This window comes from Anolis sagrei, chromosome 4, assembly GCF_037176765.1.
Source record: "Anolis sagrei isolate rAnoSag1 chromosome 4, rAnoSag1.mat, whole genome shotgun sequence".
NCBI lineage: Eukaryota > Metazoa > Chordata > Lepidosauria > Squamata > Dactyloidae > Anolis > Anolis sagrei.
The window spans coordinates 30,381,762-30,402,762 of NC_090024.1; the positions used below are offsets into that span (position 1 = coordinate 30,381,762).

Sequence of the window (21,001 nt, forward strand, 5' to 3'; positions counted from 1 at the left end):
TGGGGCCCATTCTTGAATTTGTATCATGCAATGCTTCTCTTCTCTGTCGGTGTTATGCTAGCCTGACATATTCCACCAGCAGATATTCAAGCTATGTTGTGATTCCTCCTGTTGGTGGTTGGGTATGTAAATGGGTGACAGATGCGCAATATGTTCTAGTGAATAGAGTTCCGAGGTGCACCTACACTATAGAATTAATGCAGTTTTACACCACTTTAAATGGCATGGCTTAGTGCTATGGAATCCCGGGAGTTGTAGTTTGGTGAGGCACCATCACTCTTGGGCAGAAGGGCTAAAGAGCTTGTAAAATTAGAGCTCCCATGATTCCTTAACAGTGAAAATGGTGTTAAACTGCAGTAATTCTATAGTATAGATGCATCCTGGAATACACACTGTATTGGATGCATTTATGTGCTGTGTAGTTTACAACTGTCATGGAGGAGGAGTAGAGTTTCTATTGAGTGGCCAGTCTACAATGTGACATTTTGATGCTTGTAGCATAGTCAGAAAGCAGAACTGTGTTCGTCAGCCTTTTTTATGCCATAGGAAATAAAAAAGGATGTGTTGCAATAGCAGATTCCCAGATTAGTTTAGAGTTTACACCTTAATTTTATTTTTCTGGTTATTTAATATTTAATGTTTATTTTACTTTAGTGATATTTGTCTTAACTGTTCTGATGTAGCACAAATCCTATGTAAAATCATACTACATATTTTTGACATTAATATTGAAATTTGAAATATATACAGAAATATATACAGAATGTCTTCTTCCATGTAGGAGTTTACTATACACAGTGTATATTTGTATATAAGTCAACCTTACGTATACATCAAGGACAGGTTTTGGAACCAAAATCATGGATTTTATTATGACCTGGGGATAAGTTGAGGATCGTTCCAAAGAGAAAGGAAAAGCTCCAGTACCTTTTCAGGGGTCCTTTTGCCTTATCATTATAGTATATATCTCATGCCTTTCTTCTGTGGAATTTTAGACAGTGGTACGTATGGATTTCCAGATCACTGCTATCCAGCCCTGATCTAATACAGACCTTGTTTGCTTTAGCAAACCTCATGCCATGAATAGCCCATTCTAACAAGCTTTATGAAAATCTAATTTTTAATGAAGGCTTGCTGTTCACTTTGGCTGTCATAGCTAATTAGGCTCTTGGGGTTGTTCTCATTTTTAAAATGAAACTCCAAGTTTAATGTTGAATTTCTTTATTTTTGACAGCCTAGTTTATAAGTACACCAATTCTCAATGAAAATATATTGCCTGTGAATTTCTCCAGATAATGGCAAGTCGGAGAATAGTTCCACAAGGGAGTGCTAATTGCTGCCGAATGTGTAGCTCTCCCAGCTGTAATCCTGTTGGAGCATCGCATGGGCATCGTTGTGAGCTACTCAGGGTATTTTATTTTTGTCAATAGTTGTGTAAGGAGGTATCCAATAACTTTTTCGATGAGTAGTTCTCCACTTGCTCATGGATTAGGGTCTGATCTGGGATCTAGTTCCAGCTCTGCTCAAGCTGTCTGAACAGCCCAGTAATTGTTAACAGAATGACATATAGGGCTTTAGCACATCAGGTTAAACCACCAGCTGCAGTAAATCTTGTCAGTCGAAAGGCTGCCAGTTCGAAGCCCGAGTCAGGGTAAGCTCTTGGCCTTTAGCCCAGCTTCTGCCTACTTAGCGGTTCAAGAGCAAATGTAAGTAGATAAATGGGTACCTCATAAAAGCAGGGAGGTATCCTGAGGCACTCATAAGACATGCCGCTGATTGAATCAAAAGGAGGAAGTTAAAGTTACAAACAAAAGCTCTTTGGCAGGGAGATGGAGCAACAGCATCCCCCCCCCAAGTGGCCAGAACTGAGCACAAAGCCTCCAAGATGCCCAAGATGGGGAAAACCGATATATACCTGTATCTATGTATAATTGTCTGTCTTGTTTGTGTATTAAATGGCATTAAATGTTTGCTGCATATGTAGGTTCTGTGATCCTCCCTGAGTCTCCTTCAGGGTAAGAAGGCGGAATATAAATACTGTAAATAAATAAGTTCTATTGAAGCTATATTGCATCTTTAAAATCTTTTATGAAGAAAACATAGATATTATAGTTCCAGATAGAGATGGTGCTGGTTGTTGTTGTTGTTGTTGTTGTTGTTGTTGTGTACCTTCAAGTCATTTCTGACCTATGGTGACCATAAGGCCACCCTTTTGCAGAATTATCTTAGCAAGATTTGTTTAGAAGAGGTTCCTTGAGACTGAGCAGATTTGACTTGCCCGACATTACCCAGCAAGTTTAAGGCTGAGCAGGATTTGAATCCTGGTCTACAGAGATGTAGTCCAGTGCTCAAACCATTACAACCATGCTAGCTAAAATGGTTAAGGTTAATTAGTGCTGTTTGATAGAAGGGGTTAATTTGGATATTTTGTGTTACTTTGTTTTGTTATGGATTCTATTATGACATACCAGAATCCTATATGACATGTTATATAACAGAATCCTATATGACGTGTTATTTATATCTAGTTACATCGTAAGGGTATCAAGAAACCTCTTTACTGAATTGCAGAAATGCATAGCTGGATATCAGAATGAGTGTCCAATGTGCATTAATGCAGATGTGTGCAATGTGCATTAATGCAGGAGCCCCCGGTGGCGCAGTGGGTTAAACCTCTGTGCCGGCAGGACTGAGGACCTACAGGTTGCAGGTTCAAATCCGGGGAGAGGCGGATGAGCTCCCTCTATCAGCTCCAGCTCCTCATGCAGGGACATGAGAGAAGCCTCCCACAAGGATGATAAAAACATCAAATCACCTGGGCGTCCCCTGGGCAATGTCCTTGCAGAGGGCCCATTCTCTCACACTCTTGCAGTTTCTCAAGTCGCTCCTGACACAACAAAAACAAACCTATGCACATCATAAACAGATGTGTATTGGGCACTCATGTATATTGCGGACTGGTTTTCATTGCTCGGCAAGGCACATTGTGTATCTATGCACATAGTGCACTGATGTGTAATGCAGACTAATGAACATAGGGCTTTACTATATAGTAACGTAACAGTAGTCCTTTACTGGATATGGACTTAATAGAACTGCACAATTCCTATTTTCACAGTTCTAAGTCTGTTTACAAAGATGAGAGACCTCAGCAGAATTCCAGCAATGATGCTAGTTATCATTTATATGAAAATGAAACATTTGAATGAAGAACATTTGTTCCCATTCCTTTCTTTCTTTTTTTCCTTTGCTTTTTTAAATGTTGGGAAGGAGAGCAGTCGAGGGAGAGGCCATTTTACTGAACATGGTGTTTCAAAATGTAATCAATTAATAATTTTGATCCTGCATTATGTGGTGTGGTGTGTAATTTCACAATGACATAACTATGTCATTGGCACAACCCACAACAGTATTAAATCAATGCAACAATTCAGACTGGGCAACTCACAAGATATTTTTCTGAGCCAAAGAACTCACACTGTAGATAGAAGTTGTTTTGCTTCTGTGTTCGCTCATTCCATTCTTTTGGGGGCTGCTCATCATGATTTTTTTTTTTGATCTATGCTAAGATTTCTCCAAAGATTTTTTAAAACGTGAGCACATTTGTTGAAGTCAGCCTATGCATTTAGAGGCAAATTCCTTTTAAATGTTTAACACTGCAAAAGTGCCACTTCACTGATACATGATAGCACTCTAATTCAACTATTTAAAAGGAGAAGAGTTGGCTCTCTGTGTCCACAGATTCTGTATCCTTGGATTCAACCATCCATGTCCATTTATTATTATTTTTTATTCCAGAAAGCAAACCTTGGTTTTGCCATTTTATGTTAAAAAAACAAACAAACACCATTGTACTACACTATTGTATATATTGTGACTCGAGCATCTTTTGCTGTTTGTGAGGTGTCCTCGAACGAGCTACACAGTGGGGACTGTGGGCCCCACTGTGTGATATATCTTGGAATTAAAAAATAGTCCCACTTGATGGTGAGAATAAAATGTTACAGCTGGTGGGAATTGCCAGGAAATCGTTCAGGACAACAGAAATGGCATGTGGTGTTGGGTGTGTGTTTTTGGTTACTGTGGCTTATCTTTCAAAACAAAGCGTATTTGCAAACCTTGACTTATTCTTCCAAAAATTTCATGTCATTTTCAAGTTTATAAGTCTATATTTTAAATACCATGGGAGCTGAAACATAGATTTTTGGCTTGTTACTCTGTGAAGACGCCAGTCACACTTATTAGCATTTTCTCCCAATGTACAGGTGCCAGAGTCTTGAGTATGGCAGTGATTTCTGCTTCTTGTTTCTTTAAAAACCAAGACTACATTTTGCATTTGAAAATCAAGGCAAAATGTTGACTGTGATTGGAAAGATCCTGTTTTTAGGGAAACTAAAAGGGCCTTTTGGAGGAAGGAAAGCAGCAACTGTTTTTGAAATGGATCTGTTCATCTTTTTTCTTTTCTTTTCGTGTCAGGAGCAACTTGAGAAACTGCAAGTTGCTTCTGGTGTGAAGGAATTGGCCATCTGGAAGGACACTGCCCAGGGGACACCTGGATGTTTTGATGTTTTACCATCCTTGTGGTAGGCTTCACTCATGTCCCCATGTGGGGAGTTGGAGCTGACAGAAGAAGCTCATCCACACCTGTTGGTCATCAGTCCTGTTGGCACAAGGGTTTAACCCATTGTGCCATTGCCATTAAATTTTGCCCAAGACCTGCTTGAGTAAAAAAGCTAAGAAATTTGCAGGAAGTGAAATGAGTTTGGGCAAAACTATGTATCCCTAGTCTGAATAAATGTACTTTTTCTCGACTGCATTATGTACAATTATGCTCCACCTTTCTCTTAAGTAGAAAAATAATGAAGTAAGTGCAATATTCTTGCTTTTAGGATTGCTGTGGGACTGCTTTACTCACACACACACACACACACACACTCCCACAAAGATAATAACATACAGTTTGAAGCTTAATATGTGTCACATACAAATATGTCTTTGCATTTATAATGCTATGCTTCTGGTTGCAGCTTCCCAAAGCATGTACACGGCATCTCTGAACATGAATATTCTCTTTGAGTAGGAAAAGTGTGCCAAGTCCTCCACAAATTTTATTTATACAAAAGAAATGGATATACTTTTCCTGTAGCATTCATTCTCATACAATAAACCAAGGGAATTATATGATCAGCAAAGCAGCACTTAAGGTTTCTCTTAACATAATATTAGTAGTGAAAACATGTATGTGTGTGTACATACAGATGCACACACATATATGCGTCTCCGTAATTTGAATAGAAAAAAGTCTTAAATGAGAAGAAAAGGAGAGGGGAGGCTGAGGTTTGCTCTCCGGTAGCTTGATCAGTAACTATAATAAAATGACTTCTTATTTAAAACAAGCAAGGTTTAACAAATTCATATTTAATAACTAGCAGAAATGCAGTTAATATAGGTTACTTGTATTTGTAGAAAAACAGGTTTCTCCAGTTTTAGAAACCCTGATTAGAGGAATCATGAACTGACAAGAATCTTTGCAGTTTGGGATTTATTCTGGTCAAAATTTTCACATAGTTGTTTAGAGCAAAAAAACAAACCTATCTATAGAATATAAGATATAGCATAAAATTTGTAGAATTAAACCACCATAAAGCCTTTTTGTTGTCCTACTTCTTAGGCAATCTACAAAATGGTTTCTTCAGTTATGAAGATGCCAGAAGATGAATCAACACCAGAGAAAAGGACAGAGAAAATCTTCCGTCAGATGGACACAAATCGGGATGGTAGGTATCTTTAGATATGTGTTTATATTCTTTTAAAACATACTCCTCTCTTTTGTGGTATCTGAGATTTCCATCAAAGAGCTGGATTGAGAGAGTAAACAGAAGCAAGGTACTGATACATAGATAAGCTGCTGCCCCCCAAGGATCTGTGAAAAATTTAATGTTTATGTTGCTATGCTGAGAAATCCATGACAAACCCAAACCATGCATATTGTTAGCTATGCATACTTTGGGAAAGGTTGAATGCCGTTTTCCAGAATCTGCAAGATAGCATGGCCACTGGCCTAGTTGACTTGAAGATTCTGGAAGTTGAAGTTCATAAAGGAACATTTCTGTTTTCTGCAATTAATTAAATGTAAGTAATTAAATGTAAAGTACTAAGAATCCATGTAGAGTAAAGTTCTAATGCAGAGGAAATAGGAAGTGGAGGTCTCTAGTAGGTTTTAAAGACACCAAATTTAAAATTGCAGAATGAGGGAAGGGGTGAGTGGGATATCCCTGGAAAACCTGTCCTGGAATCTGGAAAAATTTCAACTTTTTAACATGCTTCAGCCAGCGTGGACAATGGATTCTGGAAAGTGTAACCAGTGTCTGAGGGTATCTTGGAAATTGAGGGCAATTTGAGGTTCTCCAGCCATATGTCTATGAAAATGTGGGTGATGGAGGCCCCATTCACACAGGCACTAAAATCCCCTCTCCCCCATCCCCCAAGAAAGTACCAATTCGCATCCACCAGAAATTGTGTGATAAAAAGACTCACCAGAAATCCCACCTCCAACTATACAATCTTCAGGATCCCTCCTGTGTATAAACCAGGCATTGAAAGTATCTGAATCCTAAATAATAATAATAATAATAATAATAATAATAATATCACAAGCCGGAAAAAGTTACAGGGAATGAACACCCAAACTCCTCTGGGACTTCCGGATTCAGACAGAGTTTTGGAGCATAATACTCCTGAACTCACAATCGTGTTAAAAAACAAAATATGGATCATCGATGTTGCAATTCCAGGTGACAGCAGGATTTCAGAGAAACAACTGGAAAAGCTGACATGATATGAGGATTTAAAGATCGAACTGCAAGACTCCAGCACAAACCAGTAAAGGTGGTCCCAGTGGTGATCGGCACACTGGGTACCGTGCCTAAAGACCTTGGCCTGCACTTAAACACAATTGACGGTGACAAAGTTACCATCTGACAGCTGCAGAAGGTCACCTTACTGGGATCTGCACGCATTATTCACCAGTACATCACACAGTCCTAGACTTGGGAAGTGTCTGACATGTGATCCAATTCAACAGCCAGCAGAGTGTCTGCTGTGGACTCATCTCGTTGTGTTTCCAATAATAATAATAATAATAATAATAATAATAATAATAATAATAATCTTTATTTATACCCCACCACCATCTCCCCAAAGAGGACTTAGGGCGGCTAAAATACAATACAACAAAATAAAATACAAAGAAGCAAAGATAACATCACAATAAGATACATGAAGTAACAAAATAAAACAAACAATTACAAATTAACATAATGAAGAGATAGCACACAGTGGGCAGGCCAAATGCACAGAGTAAAATTGATAAAACCCTGGATGAGATAGTAGTGGGAGAGTGTGTTTCTGAGGGAGGAGCTCATAAGGCACGAACTGTGGGGTTCAACCTTCATTAAGGACGGAGGGAAAGTGCATCATGAGGACGGAACTCTAGTAAATACAAAGGGTGAATACAAAAAGGGCTGAAACTGGAGCAGTTGGGTTAAAAAAGCAGCCTTCTGGCAATGAAAACACAGTGTTCCTACGGGAACGCTGGCTTTTACAGTCTTTTTCTTTTTAGCTTTTTTCTCTGAAGCTAGCCTGGAGAAGCTGTTTGTCCCTGCTGTTACGTAAGGGAGAACAATCCTGGGTTCTGATGGCACCAATCCAGATCAGAATCTGGATAAAGAGATCTTTCCAGACTCTGTCGGATCTTACAGCCTGTTCTGTGTAAGCACTCCAGATCAAAACAGATCTCCTAAATCCACATTCTGCTCCAGATTAAATAACTATCCGTAAGCAGCCAGGGAGGGAGGATGAAGACAGACAGTGGCATGAGGGAGCTTTCCCAGTGTCCCCCATGGTCAGTCAATGAATCAGATGCAAAGATCTGAATTCATAAACTCTCCTGAAGCTGTCATATTGTCTAGCAAATTTTTTGTGAAAGGAGGATGTTAATATCACTTTATAAAATGTAGGAAAAAGTAGCTAAGCAAATGTAATCAGAAGATATACCACAAGACCATTATCTCCCCCTAAAATGTAACTTTTCTGTGTGCTGTCCTGTCTACTGCTTATCTGGATTTTTTGGACTGAAACAAACAAGACTGCATTTGCTTGTTTGTATGTATAAAACAGCTATGCCATGATGCCCTTTCTTGTATTCCTAGGGACATGTGACACTGAAGTCAAACTGGTGCCATGAAAAATGATATATTAGGGACACATTTTTGTTTTGATTAATAAGGGAAATATCAAGATTTTCAAAAAATCAGATAACTTCAAATAACTATAAACATTTTTATACTGATAGGAGCAAAACTATGGAAAGAGTGTGTTTGGTTATAATAAGATTTTACACACATTAAAAAAGAGTAATGTATGCAGTGCTTTTGGGAGGCAAGACTTCCTCGGGATAGGAAGAGAGGGCAAAGTCATGTTTCTTTTAAATTTCTGGTTAGAGTATATGCTGTGCTTATATTAGAACCCCAAACTAGCCTCTCTGTTTATTTTTTAGGAAAACTTTCTTTGGAAGAGTTTATTCGAGGAGCCAAGAGTGATCCGTCCATCGTCCGTCTCCTTCAGTGTGACCCCAGCAGTGCTGGGCAATTCTAAAGAAACTGCATGGATGATGTTGTGTCTCTGTTTTTTGTTTGTTTATTTGTTTGTTTCTCTCCTTTTTGCCAAAACAACATTTCATGGTGGTGTTGCCTCTGTATGGCCAACTATGCCTTCTGTCTGTGGTATTTTAGCTTTCTTTGTGGCAGATCAATCAGCGGGCGCACTGAGCACTCTCCGAAACTCACCCCAGGGGCCCAGGAGAGCAGCTGGTGTGCCAGTGTTGATTTTTCAAGTTGTTGTAAAGGTTTGCAGCCTGGTCCTAAAGTATGTTTACCCAGAAGTAAATCCCACTGAGTTGTTAACAGGACTTAATGTCTAGCATGCTTAGGATAGAGGCCTTAAGTTTTGTTTTATTTGTCAGTTCCAACCTCAAAAGAAAAAAGAATAAAAGACAGATCATGGCCCAGTTTTCAAACACTGTAGGTCTGATAGTTTGGCATGGAAGCAGTACGCGAGAAGTGCCTGCCATGTTTGTTTCAATCAGCATTCTTTGGCATTGCAATGAATGAAAGGACCCTTAATCGTTCGTATCAGAAACAGATCCAGGTTCAAGCAGCTTAATACCCAGGTAGTTCAATACTCAAATGTAGTAGATAGCTTAGAAATGTTACTTTTTGGACAAACGATTCAAGAATTATTGATGATATGCGTCCAAAACAGTATTTTTCCAAACTACTGTATATGCTAGAGAGAGACATCAGTGTCAAGTTTTGCTCATTTCTTTCTTTTTTAAAGAAAAATCTGGTCGTGGTTTAAGGATGAAATGCTTAGAGTAAAATGCACCCCAAAACACCTCGTACCGTAACTAAATGAAATGTGTTCATGATTACTGATAAATTCTTTGCAAGCATTCTGCATGGAGACAGGGTAGGATTCGGGCCAAGGTGAGGACCCAGAAGTCTTGGTAAACAGTACACCGTCTGCTAACCAGTACTGAATCATCACTTCCCCACAAAACACACCACAGTCTTTGATGGAAGAGCTAGCATTCATTGCCATGCTTAGAGTGCATCTATAAGGGGAATGAAGGACAGGAAGACTTGTTGTCTTTACCAGGTTATGCTGCTGGAGTTTTGTTTTTTTTTAAGCGCGGGAAAGGGCAGAAGAGAACTTCAAATAAACATTTTAATTAACTGCCATTTGGGGAGAAAACAATTGTATATACTTTTTGGAACCACACTGAAAACAACATGTTGAAAACATGTTGAAAACAAACCTTAAGAGGGAAGCTGTGTTTTGATGAACCAATAATAAGGAAATAACTTCAACACCTGGAAGACCATTCTCCAAGAAGAGAGCATTAGGCAAATGGCAGGGTTTGGTGATCAAAATAGTTTGGTGAGGGGTCTCTCTCTCTCTCTCACTCTCACTCTCAAGAAAAAAAGAAAACCGAGGCAAATCATTTTAATCCCTCACATTTCAGAAATTGTATGACTGTGAACTGATGTGCAGTCAGAACCTACTTGCAGCGGAAGAATCAGTGGGTGGGAAGGGGGCTTATAGACCTGTCAATTTTCTTCTAAAAATGCCCTGTTAAAGTCATCTCCTCCTGCGTCTCTGTGCTTTAAGTTGGGATGGCAGAAAAACAATAGAAAAAGAGGCAGGCACTGGCTGCAGGGGAGAAGGAGCAGGGAATCACCAGCTTGCATTGCCCCTTCCACAGCCCACTGGTTCATATGTGGAAGAAAAGCAACGTGGGGATTGGGGGGTCACTTTGGCTCAAGCACTTACTCTTCAGGTCTGTACAACACAGTTAAAACAGCTGGAATGAAAGGCTGATCTCAGTGAAATCCCCATCTCACTCCTCTCCAAATTTAATTTTTTTTATTCTGCAGATTACTAGTTTGAGTTTCAAATTTGCTTGGGATTCCAGTTTTCATGTGGTCTCACTCAGTGGTTGCATGTTCACAAGATCATCTGGGCCACACCTGTGAAGTGATTGTGTGAATGGACTGTAAAAGGATCATCCTGGATTGTTCATGGCACACCTGGGTCCATGAGGGATGGGGGAGGGAACACGGTCAATGAGTACTGTTATAGATACACAGTTGTAGTGTATAGCTTTTAGTGGTATAGCTTTTAGGTTTCTACTGAAACATGGAAATGGTACCAGTTGTGATATATTTATATATGAGCATATATATATTAAAGTATTTTTTAAAAATATACAAAATAGATATAGGAGAGAAATCTTGAATCTTTTATCCCTTTTGGCTGAAAGCAGCTTCCTTCCCTCCCATCTGTTGCCTTCTACAAGCCTCAGGTAGAACAGGGAGGTTGGAATCAAAGATTGAACAAAATTAAAACCTAATAGGAGCATCGGTTTTGCAGTCTCTGCCAGCCAACAGTTTTGACAGATAGCAAAGGAAGAAGATGCCGGAGTAGAGCCGATAATACACTGCAGCATATCTAGGTCCATGGAGGTCTTGTGTGTGAACATTTATGTAGACCAGAGCTCCATATCTTGTTATAATATGTACAATGTCTGTTGGTGGCCTCCATTTTAGTAAGGCAGTGAATTTTCTCCCAGATTTTAGTTCAAGTTTAAAGGAGCAATCCAAGGGTCTTCACTTATCCCTACCTCTTTCGAAATTCAGACTGAAACATAGAGAAGATTCACCACTCTACTGACATAGAAACCACCAGCTGCTGTGAGATATGTAAGGAAAATGACATAAGCCTTCGTCCATTGGCCCCTTTTGAGAATTTGGTGATGTACAAGAGAACATGGTCTTCTCTTCACTTCGGACTGTTGCATTTGTCTAACTAAGTAAATCAGAAGCCCTAATATTGTGCCTTTCCTTGCCATTTCACATCCTATAAAATGACAGACAATGCCCACTTCAATTCCATGTATAGAAGCTGTTGGCACACTTTTTTTAACACTAACAACAGGATAGGATCTTATATTATATCTGAAGACATTCAGCCAGGGATGCAAGACTGTGTGACACACAGAGGTCTGCCTTGCAAAAGAGGGGAAGGATTGGGGCCAATGCATTTCTGACCCCTAGGCATCTACTGTCTGGGCCAGTAGCCTCAGCCTGCCCAATGGTGGGGCTTGTATCCTGATTATCACCCTGAATCTTACAGCTAATAGCAGTGGAACAAGAGAGGAAAAACCTTCTCTGCATACTGATCATAATTTTATCTGTCTCTTTTGTGGGGATGTAAATAAGGAGGATAAATATTGAAAATAACGTCTTTTCCTGCAACAGGAGAAAATGAATAGCTCTCCATAGCATTCTCCTTGCATTTGTGTTGTGTAGGACTCTCTGCCGAGGACATGTGCTTTCACATGTTTTGTGCACAACAACAGGTTTCTTAGGAAACCAATTTTCTGCACAGAAAATAGGTTTTTTGGGGGATGATCCGTTTTTTAATTTACAGAATAATTCCTGTGTAACCCCTGGAATACCAGGAGGAACATACACAAAAAGTTTGCTTGGCTATTATTCTTCCCTAAAAAGATTCCTAGCTGCTGTGACAGGCTGTGACAATTGGCTATTTTTTTGATCTAGGAATAAAAAATTGCAAACATTCCTTCCATTCCAGAATTGTAACCACCTCTGACCATCTTATTACAAAAGTAAATCATAATCACCTGCAGCAGCCTTCTTTCAACAATCTTCAGCATGACTTTGGTCCCACTTCAGCATGGCTTTGGTCCCATAAATATAGGGCCAGTCCAAAGCATTGCGGCTTTGGACTGACTCGATTCTGCCACAATGTTTACCCCTCTCCACTCCCAAACTGCAGCAATGATGGAAGCAAAGTCCTGACTATCCAGCGGACTATCTCTCACACCTTTGTTGTTGTTTGTCACCACAGTGGTTTGTCACCACAGTGTGCCCACAGAGCCCACAGAGCTTTGGAAAGCTCCCAATTTTGCTGATGTCCACAAATTCACCTCCATTAAGGGAGTAAAGGAAGACTACCTGTTTTATTTTTTAAAAACCCCAATGGGGTCAATTGAACACATTTCCACATGCATGCAAAGGATTGCCATCTTAGTTTCTTCTCTCTTCTTCTCTTTTTCTTCTTTGAGATGGGCAACCTCAACAGTTCACAGTATTCCAAATGGAACCACACAGCCCAGAGGTGAAGGTCGATGAAATCTCAGCTATGGATAATAGATGTTACCAATCAATTCCTGCTACTCTATGGTCTTCACTTCCAACAGAAGTACGTCTGCAGCCCTGCACTTAGTGCTTTGTGCGTTGTGTCCAGCTATACCAAAGCATAGCAAAATGGGGCATGTCAACATGTATTGGTCTCCAGTGACTGAGACATTTCTAGATTCAAGGTGATCAGAACTTTAGTTCTATTTTGTAGCTTAGATGGAAACCTGGAGAAAATTCACTATCCCACTGACACAGAAGCCACCAGCTACTATAATATACATTTGGGAAATGGCTATGTTGGTAAAAGTCCACTTAGTGAACTTTTGACATTTTTCTAAATACCTGATTGCATGGCGTAATAAGCCATACACTAATGGACTGATGCCCAGACATCACTACTGCGGGCTCACAGCTAATCCATGACGCTGGTGGCTCTATAAGCCTCTGCACTAGCCACCATCAAGCCCTTTTGCTGTTGTATAAAACTCATCCCAGGCATTCCAGGAACAGTTTGATAAGTCATTTTATCATTAAGTCTTTGCACCAGTAATTTTGACTTCATTAGGCCAAGCATTACTCAAACTGTTCTGCTAGTTGTGCTAGAGCTAGAAAAACAACATTGTAATTCGCCTATCACTGGCTGTCATTTTATTACAGACTTCAGTGTGTGTAAGTGCAGCTTACGTATGTAGGACAGAGCAGAAATTTCATTATGTTTATGCAATTATTACAAAATCTTGGAGGAAAACTAAAAAAAACAAAAAACAGAACACTTCTGGTTCTAAGCATTTCACATTAGAGGCATCCTGTAATGTGTATGTTGGCATAAAGTCAATTTCCAACCTCTTGCAGGAAAAACCTGCTAAGGCTATAGTTAGTGCCCGAGATCCCACATGGGCAAGAGAATTGCCCTATCTTGGAGAGTGGACTCTAGTCTAAACACTAAATACATTTATGTTTCATATATACCATACACACATATAGCACAAGGGTAATTTTATGCGTAATATTGATAATAGATTTGTGCATGAAACAAAAGTACAATTAACCATCAGAAAATATAGGTGTCACGATCTTAGTCATTAATGTAGATAATTTTGGTGTACTTTAGATTTCAGATAAGGGCTACTCAATCTGGGTTTTTTTCTTCCAAAAGATTATTTTAAAAGATTGGTTGTGAACTATATATTGAAGTGTTATTCAGATAACTGGCATACAATGCAAAGAAGTGCAAAATCTAATGGATTACAGAAGGTGTACATCAGTTCAACAGAATGGATTCTTCGTGATTCTTGCTTGTGGACTTCTGACAGGCTCATATCCTATAAAATGAGAGACGATGCCCACTTCCATTCCAGTATGTATGAGTTTAGGGTGGAATTTATCCATTTTCGAAGGCAAAATTCACAAGATAGGTTGTAATGGTCCATCCTCAGGTTTCAATTTTTAACAATTGTTTTAACAATTGTTTTACAATACTGGTTTCAGACTTAAAGCATCATGCTGCAAACTGCAAGATGCAAAAAAAATTCAGTGGAACTTGTTGAGCCCACATAGTCACGATTACTCTTTTCTTAAAGGAAAAAAATCCCAACCAGATGTTTCTTTAAAATGTTAATTTTGTTTAAGCAGATGTATTCACCAATTCTCTGTGATGCTTAGAGAATCATTTGGCACAGAGTGTAATTAGCCAGTTTAGAAACAATGTGGATAGTTTGTTCACTGGTTATTTTAAAACCAGAAGAGTGGAACCACTTTTTTAAATTGACTGGGATGGGGAGACTAGCTGGTAGGAAGAAAATTTAGAATATTAACAATAGCTGCACAAAACAGAAATAGATATTTTGACACATGGAGAGAGATGTATATGTTGGCAGCCCAGTCCTAAACTGTACCAAACCACAGCATTGGGTATATATTTAAACTGTACAATTATAGCAGGTTGATACCACTTGAAGGCTCCAGCCTATGGAAACCTGAGGTTTCTGCTTTGGTAGAAAGACCTAGATTTGTGTTTTCTAAACTACAGAACTAACCTCATGTGCAACGTATTCTAAGTGACTCACCAAACTGCAAATCACATGATACCATTGAATAAAACCATTGCAATTAAAGTGATAACTGAAGCAGGCACTTTTGAGTATAATAATGAGGTCATGCCAAGAAGATTTCAAGATGACATAAATGTCTTCCATGGAGAGGCAAAAAATGAAAAGGGCAGAAAATGTATGTGTGTCTCAGCTTTGGAAATCTATCAGTCAAATTTATTAGCCCACAAAACATGCAATTTCCTGACCCATTTCAACCAGATGATTGATGGTGTCTGCATCAGTGCTTGCCGACTTCTAGAAAAACAGAGAATAGAAGGGAGGCTAGCTGGCTGCAAATTAAAGGTAATGGCTTGTATCCTCACATCTGCTCAGGGACTTTGGCACATGGAATGACACTTATCTGTCTCCGTGTTGTTTAGAAGTTACCTGCACCTCCCTAAAAAGCTATTCCTGAGGACTTAGTAACTCTTACCACAGGATGGATAGCTAATACCATTAGATTTAATATCTTACTTTACATTTGCTTTTCTTTCATACCATGAAATACAAATTATGGCGAGGATTCCATGGTGTGATTTCATTAGTTCAAATTATGTTTCACTTGGACAGTAGCAGTTGGTGGATTTCATGTCAGTGGAATGGTAAATCTCCAAAATGAGTTCATTGCCTTGGATTGTGGTTTTCTGCCTTTGTGTTGTTTCCACACAAGTCAAAAAACCCTACAAATCAAACCCATAAATCAAGAGACCAACTGTGCATGGACAACCAAATGAACAACTGAGGAACCACAAGAACAAATGTGCTACCACTTCTGGAACAACAACTCACAAAGCTGCTTTTTGGTGTTAATGCTACATTTGATTTCAACAGTGGTTTCCAACCTTTTTTTTAAAAAAAACAGGGTTAACTCTCCAACATCAGTACCAAAAAGGTTACGAATCAGTTTTTGGTCAACTTTAGATTTGGTTTGGTTGTTTGGGGTGTTGATTCATTGGATAGACCACATCAGCTCTAGTTTCTGATAGAGGACATATGCCATTTAGTAGTTGCCATCTGATCACCCACAGAAAACCATAGTTAGTAAGCCTTGGCACTATAAAAGAGTTTCATGAGACTAGTCACTCTCGTCACAATGGTGTAGTGACAGCGAGGCTGCAGATCATATTTTAGTTCTTGTGGAACACTGGTGGTCCACGGACCACAGGTGGGAAACCATTGACTTAGGTGAAGGTCTCAGATCCCTCTTTTTTTACATAATGTTGCCCTAGAACATAATCCACAAAGGCAAATAGCTGGAGGAGAAACAGTGTATATAAATGGGTTTCGAATCCATACTTTCTAGGTTGCTCCAGAAGAAAGGGAGCCCAGATTGATGAAGAAAATAATCCACAATTCACGAATGGGATTATGAGCTGGATTCAGTCCTTCCACCAAACTATATTCTCTTGAAAAGATGATCAGTGCTGTTAACACTTTAAAATTACCAAAAATATAATTCGCCTCCATTTCTGTCACATACCCACATCACCGAGGCAGGTGTTATGTTTCTTCAACATTCTAACCACAACATTCTTCACCATTGGTAGGCAGTAAATGTACTTATTGGCAGGACCTTTTACAAAATGATCCACGGCTGAATGTGACAACTATTTTTGAGTTCCAAAAATGAAATTGCTTCCATGAGCAAAAACTGATTGAAACTCTAAATTCAAGGTTATACCACAGTTTATGACATATACATTCAGCAGTTATATGCAGAACTCTTATAAATCACAAGCTATATGTTGGGTTCACAGTAATCTTTCTACACAGCTGTCTTCTGCATAGGAAGTGAAAGGGTCTGTTGTCAGACTAATGAATGCAACACTGCATCAACAAGCTTGCTGACCTGTTCCATTATAGATATATATTATATATTCCATGGTTTGTGGCACAAAATTATTTCTGATGTGAAAGCCTGCATACTGAAAGAGAGTGTTTCCAGAGGTTAAAAAAATATCCCAAGGAGAATACTTACTGAATGAACATGAGATGTGTCCTCTACTTACACTTCAGCTCCTGAACTAGCCATCACAAAATCAAGGGATCCGGGTGAAATCTGAGAAAAAGAACCTAGACCTTCAAGGTGAAAGGGACTATATTCTTGTGAGTGTGTCGTTCAAGCTTCAAGAGTTGTGCTTCATTTTTCATCCATCATGCTCAAACAGATTAATAATAATAACAATAATAACAATAATAAAACGTTATTGACTGGTTAAAGAGTAGAAGTTAAACTTGGGATATTCCCTCCCTTTCCATCTCCCTCCGGTTTGTGAGTCTGTCTAGTGGACATAAATATTTCAATTTTACTATTTCAGCTCTTTTCACAAAGCTCTACAATATTATGAATACACAGAAGCCTGAATCCTATGCTTAGTCCCAACTAGAGTAGACACACTGAATGAATAAAATTTGCTTACTTGTCAACTCATTGGTAGACAGTTTATTCAATGAGTCTGCTCTAATTGGGATGAACTCATTGCATTCAGGCCATATGGAATTTAAGACAGTTTGAATGCTTCATACTAAATGGTCTACTTTAATCTTTGTAAAGAAACAGAATACTAATAATGGATACAGTTCCATTGGTCTCTGCAACAAATTTTGCTACATCCTTTCAAAAGCTAGTGATGATGAACCTTGTGCTTTGTTCTTTGTCACATCTGGAAAGATATTTTCTTACCCCATCCTCAGTGCTAAAATTTCAGAGTTGTGAAATGATTTGGGAACAAATTTAGGACATAAGGCAGGATTGCTAAATGGCTGCTCCATGACCTGCAAGAGCATGCTTCCTCATCTATGTATGGACGAGAAGAAAATTGGCCATGATTAAGTGTCATTGAAAGCAATGCAACAACTCAGGGCACTTCCATGCAGCCCTATATTCCAGACTTTCAAGGCAGAAAATCCCACATTATCTGAGTGTGGACTCAGATAACCCAGTTCAAAGCAGATATTGTGGGATTTTCTGCCTTGATATTCTGGGTTATATGGCTGTGTGGAAGGGCCCTTAGTAGAATAGGATAACAACTAACTTGCTCTGGATCAGGGCCACTGCCCGATGTAAGGAGTGGCCCCATCATGACTAATCCGAATGTGCATTGAAAGTTGACCATGCACCTATTGCTGCATTGTAAATCAGGAATGCCTCTATTTGAAGCCTGCAAGGTAACATCACCTCCATTTGCTTGTCATTATCCTATCCTTGTAGCATGGTTCCTGATTTAGATGAAGAATCCATCCATGGGCATTGTTTCTATGGGTGAATCTCCCTTCTTCAATCAGATCACAGTATACATTGTTTCTAAATGTACTGCATGATGATTGAAAGCACACCTGTAGAATAAAACTAGTATTCAGTTGAAGAGTAGAGCTGATTTGATGGATGGTAGTACTATTAGCATTCCAAAGCATGGCCAGCGTGTTTCCTTTTTATGCTTTTTGCTAAGACATTCTAGAGTTTTTTAATGTGAAAAAATAAACCTTTTCTTATACTGACAAATACACCTATATTTATCATTCAGAGAATGACTTTTATTTGTGCTGACAATAGTTTCCATTGGCTGAGATGTTCCCTCCCTGAATTCATAGGATATGCAGATTCTGTGAACGTCTTACCTGTGTTGGTTAGTATTCCTACGACAGTACTGACATGTGAGCATAGTATGTGTTGGTAGTGGCAAAATTATTGTGAACATAAAGGGCAAAAACTGATTTCTTACATTAGTGTTTGGCTTATAGAAACAGTGCACAAACCTGCATGTTTATTAAACTAATTATTTTTCCTGTTGCTAGTTGCACTACGATGCAATTATTTTTGAGTTGTATAGGAAACTTGCATTCCTTGTTTGTTTTATAACTGGGATTTGTAGTTATAAAACTGGGATTTGTTGTTATATTCTGCTTGAAAATTCTATTTTTACCTGTAATTATCTCGCAATCCTGGTGCTTTTCCTTTTCTTTTGAAAAACATACCTGGTCTTTGCTGCTTAGTGGTCATTGCCAGAGAAAATGTGATCTGTAAATACGGGTAAGATTCATGGTCTCCTATTTCTCATGTGTTTACTCAAGGCCAACTCCAAGTTTCAAGCAGAGCTGGAAAAGCTTTTTAAAAAAACCAAAGTCTATAATTTCCAGATAGTTCTTGCCAGAATGAAAAGTGAGATCCGTAGTCAAATAATGTATCCTTTCCAAGCTCTAATTTGAAACTGGGCATTGGTAAGATGCTTCCTGGAGCAGGTTTACCAAACAGCAGTGGATGCATGTGGAAAAGCTTTCTGTTATATTAATCTTCCACAATATCTCAGAACAATACTGCTCAGATCTACCTTTGGTCAGTTTTTCAAATCCCAAGCCAATTGGGGGACCAACACAGATCTAAACAGGTGGGTGACCGTGAGCAGGAATCCATACTTGTAGGACCAAAGCAATCAGCTTGAAGCCTCTAAGTTCTGCCAAAGTGGCCAGGGACCATCCATTCCCCATAAGTTCCAGGTCCTAGCAAGTGGGCATCATCCAAGGCCTTAGCCTTTCATGGAAAAACTGACATATGCAAAGTCACATATGGATGCCACCAGCTTTTGTAGTTTATCTTGGGATGAGTTCCTTGTCACCAGGAAGGTTGTAGGTTAGGCTTGGAAATTTGTTTCTGCCTTGCAGTGGTGGTAGTATGATGCCCATATTTGCAGATAGATGTTCCTGACTTGGTGTGAATAATGCGTGTAGCAAAACCTGTGGGAATGAACACATTCTGCCACAGGTTCTCGAAAAATCAAAGGGAGGCATACTCTAAGAATTTGCAAGCACGACTCTATAGAATCACACCATAAACTCACCTGGAGGATGTAGGTAGATGAAGTTGCAGATCCTTCAGATATGGGGGTTGTGTTTGAATAGTAATAGTGTTGTTGCTGTTGACTATAGCTTCCAAACTTCCCCAAATGCCATGTTAATTGGAGGAGTGTGGGAATTGCAGGTCCTAATACTGACTTAAATATATTTATCTTTGGTTCAACAAAACTTCACACCTGGGAAGATTATTTAAATATACGTTTTGCTCATGATAACAAAAGCTCTGAACACATGTCAAGGTCATTATCAATATTTATTTCACAAATGTAAATGAATGTGGCTCTATAATTGTATATAATATAGGTGAAGCTGGCCTGACATTCAGCATAAAGATTCCGTTCTTCAGATGGTAACTCATCCCATTAAATTAGGAAAGGAATAACTTTTGCACAGGCATGCTCTACATTTGTAGGAAACCTTATGCCACAGCATTAAAATCATCCAGTTACTCTGACTTACCTAAATTACTGCTCTGTGTTGGAATCCATTGTGGAAACTGGTTGTCACTACTGTGTTCTTTTAAAAAAATAATGTGTTTTTAATGTAAAACTATTTCAGTGAGTGTGGCATATAAACATTTTAAAAGCAGCAAGGAGCCTTGGTTTGAAGAAAAAAAGGAAAAGATATGTATTTGTGACAATGTCTTTTACAGTGCCAAACTTATGCACAGTATTGTTTGAAGGAAGTAAGAATTTTTTTACTGTGTTACTGCTGAACAAATATTGTTTTTAAATGTTAGATTTGGAATAATTTTGTATTGTAAACTGTTTTGTGACCTGGTGCTTTTTTCATACTGGAATTACTGGTTGCACCTGAGCATTATTATTCTGTTTTCTTATATGGATGCATAACCTCAACAATCTTTATCAAAACCAGTGTATGATGGAGACCCAAGGTTTGCAACTATAAAGTTCCACACAACACCTCCAAAATGTTCTTGCCTACTAATAAAAATTCTGTTATATCCACGTTTTCTGGGAAGTTCCATTGCAGGAGTGTGTTGGGGTTGCCATTTGGGAGAGATCCTCAAATATATTATTTGATTCAGACCATGCCAGCACTATGGAGTCTTTTCCTTTCAGGGCTAAGGTAGCAATGGGAATGTAATGCAGTCCATCCAGGGAAACTACGTTAGCTATTCCTCTTTTGTTTGAAAGGCTGTCCTGTTAAAATCAGGTGTAAAGATGATGAACCACCAGAAGGGTCATCCTGAAAGGATCCTGACATTATCCATCCAGAGGGAACACTGGGAAAAGCAGGCACATCACTCAGGGC

At 39.0% G+C, this 21,001-nt stretch overlaps 1 protein-coding gene across 1 annotated transcript in view; it reads left to right on the forward strand.

Moving 5' to 3' along the window:
* NCALD (neurocalcin delta) overlaps positions 1-20,694 on the forward strand; it is an 89,402-nt gene extending 68,708 nt beyond the window's left edge. Inside the window, exons 3-4 of the mRNA XM_060775682.2 lie at positions 5,672-5,777; positions 8,558-20,694. Coding sequence (XP_060631665.1) covers positions 5,672-5,777; positions 8,558-8,655 — 204 coding nt within the window. The 3' untranslated portion in view covers positions 8,656-20,694. The remainder of the gene's footprint in view (positions 1-5,671; positions 5,778-8,557) is intronic.
* Positions 20,695-21,001: the final 307 nt, after the last annotated feature.